We start from the raw sequence: 12,552 nt of genomic DNA on the forward strand, positions 1-12,552 counted from the left end.
GAATGCCTGCCACAATAAGCAGGCCGCTCTTGCCGGCCTGATAAGAGGAAACCAAAACAGAAATGGATGACCCCAAGATATAATGCGTCTTATGGAAGAAAGAAGAAAACATAAGAGCAATGCAAATAAATGTAAAGAATTACAAGGGAAGATAACAAGAATGATTAGGGAAGCAAAGGAGAGATGGATTTTGGAAAAGTGTGAAAACATAGAGGGGCTACAAATGAAATATGACAACCACAATTTTCATAAGGAAATTTAAGAGCTAACAGGAACCAGAAAAAGACAACCTGCTGTTATTAAGATAAAAGAGGCAAACTCTTAACTGAACCAGCACAGAAACTTCGACGGTGGAAGGAATACATCGAAGAGCTTTTTCAAGATAAAGAAATACAAGAATACATTAAAATGTCATCATGAAAGAAGAAGTTCTTTATGCTATAAAAACACTGAAAAGTAGAAAAGCAGTTGGGCCAAATGAAATTCCATGTGAATTCTTAAAACTGATATATGAAGAGCAGCTCGACGATGTTGTAGACCCTTTTTAGTCAGGTGTACAGAACTGGAATAATACTGAAGCAATGAATAAAATCGACTTTTATAATGTTACCAAAGAAACCAAGTGCGAGAGAATGCAGTGATTACCAAACTATTAGCTTGATGAAACATATACTAAAAGCATTCATGAAAGTTATCCACAAAAGAATATACAATAAACTGAAAGAAGATATTAGTAACACCCAGTTTGGATTTAGGAAAAGTTTCAGTATGAGAGAAGCACTATTTAGTTTTAATGTATTAGCTCAGAGGTGCCTAGATATGAACCAAGATATGCACGTCTGTTTCACAGATTACGAGAAGGCTTTTGATAGAGTTTGCTACGATATTCTAATAAACTTACTTAGAAAGTGGAATATCGACTCACGAGATAAACAGATTACTGAATCATTATACTGATATCAAACAGCTACCATTCAAGCAGATAATGAAGTTATAGAAGAAATACAAAACAAAAGGGAGTAAGACAAGGATGCATTTTGTCCCCCATGCTATGTAATCTTTCTGAAATGATATTCAAGGAGGTTCTAAATGAAGATGAAACTGGAGTTATAGTCAATGATTTCTGAGAAGAAAAGGTTAGAAGCTTTTGAAATGTGGTGCTATAGGAGAATGTTAAAAATCAGATGGGTGGATAAAGTGACAAATGAGGAGGTATTGCGGCAAATAGATGAAGAAAGAAGCATTTGGAAAAATATAGTTAAAAGAAGAGACAGACTTATAGGCCACATACTAAGGCATCCTGGAATAGTCGCTTTAATTTTGGAAGGACAGGTAGAAGGGAAAAATTGTGTAGGCAGGCCACGTTTGGAATATGTAAAACAAATTGTTAGGGATGTAGGATGTAGAGGGTATACTGAAATGAAACGACTAGCACTAGATAGGGAATCTTGGAGAGCTGCATCAAACCAGTCAAATGACTGAAGACAAAAAAAAAAAAAAAGTCAATGATCGGCCAATTAGTAATTTGAGGTACGCAGATGACACTGTCGACATAACAGAGACTTTGAGTGATCTATAGAAAGTAGTTCAACAGATTAAATATATTAGTATACAGTATGGCTTTAAAATGAACTTCAAGAAGTACATGGTGATAACTAGTACAAATGGCAGACCCAGTTATACATTGACAATGCGATAATTAAAAGAACAACGAAGTACAAATATCTTGGTACTTGGATAACCAACAACATGGACCAAACACTGGAAATTAAAACACAGATAGAAATGGCTAGAAGCGCATTTCTCAAAATGCATACTTTCTTGTGTGATCGGCAGGTCAGATTGTATCTGTGGGCTAGAATGGTAAAATGTTATGCGTTTTCTGTGCTGCTATATGGAATGGAGGCATGGACGTTGAAAAAACTACATATCAAAAAGCTGGCAGCCTTTGAAATGTGGTGCTATAGATGCATGCTAAGGATATCTTGGAAGGATAAGGTGTCAAACATCAAGGTACTAGAGAGTATGAATAAACAACTCGAGATTATGTCTACAGTATAGACAGGGAGATTACAGTATCTAGGTTACATAACGAGGGGAGAGAAGTTCATGTTGCTCCAGTTGATCATGCAGGGGAGATAGTGGGCAGGCGTAACATTGGGAGGTGCAGAATTTCATGGTTGTGCAATCTGAGGGAATGGTTCAGTGCAACGTCCACTGAACTGTTCCGAGCTGCCTACTCAACAGTCCAAGTAGCGATTATGATTGCAGACCTTCTGAAAGGACATGCTACTTGAAGAAGAAGATTAAGCTTTTATTTTTGTTCATTTTACTAATTACTTCAAGTTTACTTTCTTTCCATTTCATCTTCTCCATTCTCCCTAAGTTCACATTTCAAATACCTACTTCTTTCTTCTTTTCCTTTCTTTTTCTTGGTGTCCATATTTCACAACCTTACAGAAGAAGAACATAACAATTCATAATTCACTATTTCCTCAAGTCTAACACTTTACAATATAATAATATGCTCTCTATTAAACATATCCTTAGTCAATTCTATTCTATTTTATTCCATTTCACTTTTGAAATTTTCTGTTAACATTGTACCTAAACTCTTTTTCAAAATCTGCCAAAGTCTTAGATTTACCATTTTTTTTCTAGAAAAAACTGTTAGACATATCACGTTTTGCAGCAGCATGGATACAGAATGTTTTGCAATTGTAAACTTAACATATTATTTTACTATATAAAATCTTTACAAAAATAACACATTCATGGATAAATAGGCCTAATTTTAAAACACATATTCTATGTAATACTAAAAATAATGCATTAATATTAACAAAAAAAAAAATTTACAACATAAACTTTATGTGAATAAATTATATATTGTTAAAATCAATTTTCTTTTCTTTTATTAATTTTTATTCTTAAATTATCAGTTCATCTTCTTCAGGATTTTATTATTGTCATATTTTCACCTAAATATACTGGATCGTAGTCATTTTCTCTCGCACTCGCTTCATGATAAAAATATTACCATTCTCATGTAGATTTTTTTTTAATATCATTCTCATGGAGATCCTAAATGTTTTGTAAGCAAAAATTGATAATCATTCATTTTTTATTTTTGTGGTGAGTCTTTATTAACATTCACGCAACTGTTTCTCTCATTTACATAAATTTAGGTGCGAATAATTTTCTTCATTATACTTTCTTTTAGAACAGAGTTTCATGGTAAAAAGCTCTAAATTCTTTCAATCATCAATTTTCATGAAAATTTGTAATTAAGCTTACCTAACCCTCTGTTTCAAAAGTTTTATGGTACTGATGTGTGCTTTTTGTTTTATGGGGGTCACAACTACCCCTTGTTAAAAAAAATTCAAAAACCATAGATTTAAATGTTTCTTAGATTGAAATCATGTATAAATATGTAGAATAAACATTCTTTTATGTTGTGGAATATAATTTATGATTTTTAATTATGTTTCAACCCTTAGAAACCACCTCTTATGATGAAATTTAAAAAAAATTAGTTTTCAACAATTAGAAATGTTTAAATAGTGCATTTATAATGAATTAAAATCCTGTTACTGTTTATAATGTAATTTATGATTTATTGTAACTTTCAACCCTTAATAACCACCCCTTATGAGAAAAATTGTTAATACTATATATAAAAGTGTGTTTTAGCTCAAAATCATTTAAATGTGTAGAATAAACATTGTTCCATATTCTGAAAACGTAATTTATGATGTGTTACAACACTGCAACCCTTAGAATCCATCCTAAAAAAAAAAAATAGTTTTCAACAGATTAAAATGTTTGTAAGGTGCATTTATAATGAATTATAACCTTTTTAGAGTTGTTAATGTAATTCATAATTTAATGCAACATCCCAAACCTTATAAACCGGCCTGATGATTAAAAGTAATAACCATGTTCACTTAAAATTAAAAATTATAATTATAAAATGAGTAAAGAAGAGAAATAAAAATTTTATGTACATTATAATAGCACGTTTTATTATTGTAACTCTATGGATCATCACAAGAACTGTTGACCTCCTCCTCTTGGTCATTAATTGAAGGATAATTTTGGCAATTGTCACTGGAGCATGATCCACACATGTAGGATTACAAAAAAGTCCAACTATTCTGCAGTCACATCCTTTTTTACAATTGCATAATATGATTTGGAGCAGTTCTTCGGGTGCAGGCATTTTCCACATTTTAATTGGTAATAAAGAGCCTTCATCATTCATCCATCCCCAGTCAGTTGGACGAATATTTTTATTTGCAAGCCACACCTGGGTTTGGCAATACACTCTCTTAAAGTGCTCAATCAGAGCATTGACCATAGGAACCAGGGAAGATAATTTAACAGTAATGTTTTTAGTGGTAGCTTTAACGAAGGACTGATGGTAAAAAAAATGTGACTGGTTTTTCAATAATAACTTCCTTAATTTTTAAGCTATCCAGTCACTCAAAAAGACATTTTACAAGGAATTTCAAGGGCTACAAAAAGTAAAGTAAAGTTCAGATTCCTTGAACTTTTCATTTTTGAGTTTAAAGGGCTTGGGGAAGATGGATCTTGCACTCAATGCAAACAGTGATATCTCATCAATTTTTAAACAAAATTTTTGTACTCTAGCATTTTTTATGTATTTCTTTAGTTTTTGAATTATTGTGAAAAAAAAATTTTTTAGGAATTTAAAAATATTTTCATTTTCAAATTTGAATCAACCTTTTTTTAAAATTCAAGGCATTCCAAACCAGTCAAACTTCTAGAATATATTGTTAGTACTTAAATAAATTAAATTGTAAAAGGATTATGTTCAATTCCAACTCTTGCAGAAAAGTCATTTCTTTCATTGCTGATTTTTTCTCTGAAAAAGTGAGACAACCATTTCATTTTCATCATAACTCAGTTTTCATGCTAATGATTTTTATCAAAGCTAATTTTAAAGGTCTTTTTAAGTACTTAAAAAAACACCGTATAAGTTTTCTTCAAAAAATTTTACTGTCCAAATTTCACGTCAATCGGTTATGTCCAAAAGAATTCTGAGTGAAAACCCATAAAAAAAATTGACTATTTCACCTACTACCAGTTTTATTCTGATACTTTTTGTTAATTATTATTCTTTTAAAAGTAGGCAGTTTAAAATACCATGAAGAAGACTTCTTAAGGTTTCAAATGTACCTTCTTTCCTCTTACATAAGTCAGATCCTAGTACACGTACTGTAAAATGTTTTTATTTTATTAATTTATTCATCAGGATTAACAGTGGTACTCATCTTTTTAAAATCTCATTAGTTAGGATAACTATTCCGCAAGGCATAGCCCACAACTGGGAATGTATCACAGATGTAATATTAAGTGATGGACACTTTACAAGCCATGAGCCGATCTTAGATCCATTACTACTGAAGTCATATATAAAGTTTTGCTAACCATTATGCTATTCTTGTTCCTGTCTCCATAACCATTTAACACAAGTCTAATAGTGTGGAGGGGAGACTTTCATGCTTAGATCTCTACAGGTACCAAATATTTTCAGTATGAAAAATTACTTAGGGCACTAACTGTTCGTCACTTTGTTTTAACTATGGCAAGACTGGTCACAAAAAGACCAAGTGTAAGGATGGTCAGAGATGTGTACAGTCTATGAAGCAACTAGCCACAGGACTGGTAGTAAGAACTGTTCCCTGATATAAACATGAGATTTTTCAAATTAACTTGATCAGGAGCTGATCTGGTCTTAGTAGTTGTAAGATGAAAAAGGCCAACTTCATACTGCCTAACGAGCCAAACACAGAACTAGCTGCTTAAAGTCAGTAGGTCTGCAATGCAACAGCAATATTGCTGTGATTGTTGTCTTAGCTGCCTTGCTGGTAATTTGCTCCAGCAATGGCACATGCTATGCTGTAATAGAAAATTAAACCTGTTTATCATTTTAAACCTAAAAAACCTGAGCATGGAGTAAACACAGAAGATGTAAAAATCAGTGCCATCCACACCAAAAGTGATTGGTACTTTAAATCAACAGTAATATTTATCTTCACATGGAGGTGCATCATTGTGTTTAAAAGTAAGAAAAAATCACGGTGGTCTATGTCATAAAACTCGTAAAAAACCAACATTTCAGCTCGTGGTAGTTCTCCATGCTGACTTACTAAGGGCGAAACTTATAAATTAAATGGTCAGTTCTTCTTCATCTTCCTTCCAGTCTGATTTGACCCCTTCAGATTGTTAACTCTTTTACTTTCATAAAGAACCAAATACATCATATAAGTATGAGATGCGTGGACTAACCAGAAAGACGCCCAGACTCTTCAGTACCCTAGAATTTAATTCTATTGCAAGAATACTTTTAAGTCAAGAATAACTGGAAAAATTTATTCAATGCAGCTCAAACTATGTGACAAAACAGACAATGGAAAGAAACAACTGTGTAGGCAAGCACTGGTAATACAAGAACCATATTGCACTCAGTGTTTATGTAAAGAAACTATACTCTCTTCCACAGGTGGCCAAGATTCCAAGCAGTTTTAATGGAAATATTTTCCTCAGACATTATTTTCCAGCTCAATGTTAATTAAAATAATGACCTTCTGTATGTTATATTTTTGTAGTCAAATAACACATTTCTAAAGCTGGCTGCAATCCTGAAAACAACCACAGAAACAATCTTTCTTATTATTTCTTAACCAAATTAAAGTGAAAATTGCTCTACTAAGGAAGCAGACAAATATAATGCATGTATATGCATAATTATTTCTAATTCCTATAGATTTTCCTCAAATTATAATTAAAAAAACACTAAAAAAAAATGTAAGAATGAGAACTCAACTTTTTTTTTATAAAGTTCTTTACAAAAAAGCACATGATCTTTTACAAAAGATAACTCTTCTAAGACAAGTGTTAACTTTTCCTGATTAGTATAGTAGTTGTTTCATAGCTAGAAAATCTATGAAAATGAATACACTTATCATAAGAAAGTATACATTTTAAGCATTTATAATTAAAAATCAACACATTAATTTTAAAAATGAAACATATTTATTATTAGCTAAATTATTTACAACATCAATATTTACAAACTGTAGTAATATGTAATTTATCTCAAATAAAATATCCAGATTAATAAATTAACCAGCCAACTAAACAACGGTCCAGCCATCATAATTTGTCATCACAACATCGTTCAAAACTCTAATCGCTCATTAAAAAAAAACACCTTTAAACACCTTTTCTCCATTTCTCTGCTGAAGTGAATTCAGTCATACCTCGACCACTGACACCACAAGTACCTATGCCAACTCTGCCATTCACATTATCGGGTGATGCAAATATACTCTTCTTAATTATCCCCTTTTTACTTGTCTGTACATGAAAAAAAAAAAAAAACATTAAAAAGACAAAGTTAGAACAAACTCTTTGATAAGCAAGTAAAAAAAGGGAGCTAACCTAAAATTCAGAACTTCTGTAACACATTTAAACCCCTAAGTGTATAAATTTTTCTAACAAATTTATTAATTTTGGTAATGTTTAATCAGAAAAAAGTAACATCTGCTCTTTACACGTAAGGAAATTTTCAAAAAACTATTTAGCAAAAAACCAGAATACAGTCTTCAATACTTTAATAATTTAACAAAAAAATTAATAAATAAAATAAAGTTAAAATTTGAGTTTCGTGTCATAAGTTTAAATTCAAGATATTTATGAGGTATGACAATTTAATTCTCAGGAATGCTACAGTCTTGTTGGTGTGATTAGTTGGTTTGAATCACAAAGTACCTGTATTTTTCTATGTTACTAATGCATGAGTAAATTTCAAGCCAATAGAGCTATTTGTAAGTAGGTTAAAATTAGAAGAAACCTATTAGTAAATTATGACATAATTAATTAAGTTTTTATTAATTATTAATTTTTTATAAAAATTTACAAAACTGACACTGAAACTGAGCTGTTGAAAGTGGTGTAGGTGTGGATGGTTTCAAAAATCCAAGTGTCATAAAATGACAGAAAAGACTCAAAGATTATCAACATGTGAACAACAATATCAGATGTGAGTAACCAAAAACAAAATCGAATGGCATAAATATGAACAAAGTGGTATTAGTCTGGAATATTATTAAGTGTGCAAGTAATGACTTAAGACTTATTAAGGGCAAGAAAATGAAAGTGCTGAAAAAATTACAAATTTGAGGTAAAAAGACAAATTACGGCCTGACAAAAAAAATTAATGTTCAAATTATTAGCAGACCTTTTTGCTTATTCACTTGACTTAGTTCTTTGTGATTTCTGACTGTAACCAAAAATTAAAGACCAATCTTAAAGGAAGATGATTCTCTGGCATTACTGATATTCAACATGTTATAAAGAGTATTACAGGAGAAAGGTCAGAGAGATGCACAAGGGGAGTATGGAATGTGAAAAAGAAGCCCCCTATAGTAAAGTTCTTACATATTTTACAGGCACATTCTGTGAATTAAATTTTTACACCTTATATTTTAAAGTAATAACCAGTAATAATAAACAATCTCTAACATGTAAAATAAGCTGGAACAGTTTTAAAACCTGCTTACAAACAGTATGACAACTCCACTCAACAGCTGTTATGAAACCTGCAAGAAGACATTTGAACCTCTATATAATGAAATCAAGAATTCCTAATCTAATTTTTTTTTAATAAGGTTTTATCCAGTTTTATGATGAATTAAAATTAACTACAGTTATTAATATCACTACAGAAAAAATGTAAATGTATTTTTTTATGCCACGCATTACATATTAACCTAATAAATTATACGTACTGTATAAAAAGTATGTATCTCAGGTAAGACTAACCTCATACTTAGAATAGATGCAGAATATACTTAAAGGATTGTTGTAATCAGTTGTTTACACACTGTATTTTTATTTCTAGCACAAAATCTTTTCACGCAACAAGAAAAATGAATACATTAACTTCTTTTTAAATTGATTAAAAAACACTAATCCTAATGCATTGTTTAGTTTTTGATATATACTGATAGGAAATGTTTATAGTATATAATTTTCTATTTGTTTTCTGAGTTTGAATATGGTACGTTCAAAAAACATTTCATAATTATTTAATTACTCAAAAATACTGTCAAGTACTTCATCCTTGAGCTTCAGTTCAAACCTAATTGTTTTAAATGACTGTAAAACCTCAACGTCGGTAGGTTTTCTCTCTTCCAGCTGGTCTTCAATCTTCATCATCTCTTCTATCGGTTCAGAGGACTTCCTAACACTATGAAGTATGTCATCATTGTCTGGAAAATCAGAAACGAAAATCAGAAGCAGTAATGAAATCATCCAGTGTAACTTCATTACAGACATTTCCAGTAGATTGGAGGAAATTTACTTTTTAACTTAACTAATGACTTTTAAATAACTGGTGTCATATTACCTTCTTCATTCCATTCTGTTGTGGTGGTACTGAAACCAGCTTTACAAAAATAATGGTATATTGTTTCATAGATAACATTATTGGTTGTTACTCTGGATAATTCAGAAATGCACTCCCAGAGGTCAGCAATATTAACAGTAACAGTCTCATTGTTTTCTACAATGCTTACAATTTTTTTCAGGATTCTTTTTCGGTAATGCAATTTAAGATTTTTAATTACCCCTGGAACCATTGGTTGTATAAACTGGTAAGTTTGGTTGGAAAAATTTGACTTTTACATTATTTAACACAGAATTAATTTCTTAAGGATGTGCCGTACAATTATGAATAAAAAGTGCAATTTTTCTTTGTCTGGTCATCTGTTTGTCCAGCTTTTTTTAACCAATCTGTAAAAATGTCAGTAGTCATTCATGCCTTTTTGTTAAATGTGTAGTCTACCTCTTGAGATTTAACTACTTGAAAACAACGTGAAGTTTTACTTTTGCTGATTACCAACATTTTAAGTCTTTCAGTCCCAATCATGTTTGCGGCCAATAACACTGTAATTCTTAGTTTACTTTGTTTACCATCAAAGCATGGAGCACTTTTAAAAGTTAATGTTTTGTTGGGCAAACTATTGAAAAATAGACCCTTCTTGTCCACGTTGAAAATGTTTTTTTGTGGATATTCTTCTAAAATCGGTTTCAACACATTTTCCTTCCAAATTTCACAGTCACTTATGCTGGCACTTGCACTTTCTCCAGAAATTACTTTATGAATAACACAATGTCTTTTTTTAAACTTCTCTAACCACACATTGCTTGCCTGGAAATCTTTGTGTCCTAATGAGGCTCCAAATTCCAGGAATTTTTCTTTAATTAATGTCCTGGATGACGGAAGCTTTTTTCACGCATCACTGTCATCCATTTTAAAATGGCTTCATCGATATCATACCTTTTTATTTTTTTCTCATTAGATTTTCTTTATGCTGGCTGGTCTAGTTCTTGTAGTATCACGTCCTAATTTTTAAAATTGTTGACAATGAACTTCGTGGGATTCCAAATTTTTGTGCGATGCCTTTTTTTTAGCACCTTTGTCTCACTTTGTGTATAACGCTAATTTTTTCCGAAACATTAAGGCACTTCTGTTTTGACATTGTATACAGCACACTAGATACAGTACAATATTGTATAACACAAATAACACAATCCAAAGAAAGGACCAACTTAATTAATCCCAGGAAAAATTACTGCTGAACTGTATGTATACACTGAACAATACAGGGAGTACATGTTAAATGTTTTTTAAGAATTTTATTTATTATGTCTACGTATTGTAATAATGTTTCATTTAGATAAATGAATAAAAATATGCAGAGTAATTTTAGTTAATTACTACATTAGTTAATGGATTTTGGGAAATTCCGTTACTTTAATGTACAGGCAGACAATAACTGCAGAACATGTGTTTAAATCTTTTCTTAGAATTTTATTGTTAATGGGTTATAAGAGAATTTTGGGAATTTTCGCTTTACCAGTTCAATAAAAATAACCTGCCATTCTTGACTGTTGTCAAGAATACTTTGTGTTTGTATGCAGGTAAATTTAGGTACGGAAATTAAAACAATAACTACCTTAAACTCACAGAGATGTCCAAAATAATAAATTTAATGTCATTATTTCAAAAAAACATTTCATAAAAATTACTGTATATTACTACATACTGTATTATGTTAATATGCAGTATATCACCATTTCGTTCACACCTCTATATTAATTGTAAATTTAAACTGTAATTCTATTTAAATTGTATAAAATGTAAATTTATACATAGTTGAATTAAAATGTCACGGTGTAGTAAAAAAATTTTAAAATCAAGGTTTTCGTAACATCAAAGTTCGTTATATAGAAAGGTTCGACTGTATATTAAAACATTAAAAAAAAGTGACTTTGAAAAACACCTTAAAGATAAATTCTTTCTTAAATTTTGATATTTTGAAGTAGTCACAAGGTAAATAAAACAAAAAAAAAAACATCTGATCCAAATAACCTTTAACTTGGTATTAATTTTAAAATGTTGAAATTTGAAGAATTGGAAAAAAATTATTTTTCTTTACATTTAAAAATGTTTCTGAAGTTAGTTTTTTTTAATCATTTTAAGTTATTAGTTTTAAGTTTATTTTATTTTTACTTATTTATAAAGATCATTTATGCGGACCAAAAACCTGTATGAAAAACCTGACCTTATTCAGTACAATAATATACAGACCAATGTTATTCTTATGTTTATAGTATTTTCACACAAAACTTAAAAAAAAGTATATTAAAAAGGCCTGAAGACCTATGTGAAAAATGTTGTTCATTAAAAAAGCACAAAAAAGAAACCAGTGATTTGTTAAAAAAAAATGGAATTCAGGAATATATATTTATACCACAATATATTAAGCAATTAAAAGCATAATGTTTTTTTTTTAAATGATTAATTTGCCATATAAGTTTGAAGCTTGTGCAGGGACCTCCAAATGAAATGCTGATACACTACCACTCGGCCGCAGAGATTGGCCATATACAAATATTTATTTATACAAAAAAACGTATAAAATCAAAACATATTCTTAAAATAAATTTTAAATCTATTTATATTTGGAACACATTAAACATAAATTTTCCAACCACTTTCTTGAACAATTTACTTATACATTGCCATGAATAAATCATTCAAGATCAAATAAAATAAAATAGAAATCTAATAAATATGCTAATATTAAAAGTACAACAACAATATTGAAAGCTTGATGAAAAATTAAATTAAAAAAATGACATAATCATGAAACCTGACTAATGAAATAAAACACCAGAGATTGGGCTGTTATAATTTTGAAACCTAGAGGTATAAATAAAGGAGCAATGTACATCAAATGTCTGTTTTTTTTTTTATGAAACACCAAAAAACACATTTCTTCCATTTATATAAACATAATCTTATGTGCAATTTTCAAGCTCTTTAATTCTAACAAAACAAGTCTGTTAACTTGTGCTAAAATACAAATTTTATCTACAAAAAAAAATGTATTATACAAAAATAATTTTTAACAGTAATAACATAATTTTTTAAATCATCATTTATAAATATGG

General features: G+C 30.1%; 1 protein-coding gene across 2 annotated transcripts in view; it reads right to left on the minus strand.

Moving 5' to 3' along the window:
- Positions 1–7,039: 7,039 nt before the first annotated feature.
- Spf30 (survival of motor neuron-related-splicing factor 30) overlaps positions 7,040–12,552 on the minus strand; it is a 36,738-nt gene continuing 31,225 nt past the window's right edge. For both annotated transcript variants that reach the window (XM_075370828.1, XM_075370818.1), the window contains exon 6: positions 7,040–7,386. In XM_075370828.1, coding sequence (XP_075226943.1) covers positions 7,243–7,386 — 144 coding nt within the window. In that variant the 3' untranslated portion in view covers positions 7,040–7,242. The remainder of the gene's footprint in view (positions 7,387–12,552) is intronic.

Source organism: Lycorma delicatula, chromosome 1 (assembly GCF_047948215.1).
Source record: "Lycorma delicatula isolate Av1 chromosome 1, ASM4794821v1, whole genome shotgun sequence".
NCBI lineage: Eukaryota > Metazoa > Arthropoda > Insecta > Hemiptera > Fulgoridae > Lycorma > Lycorma delicatula.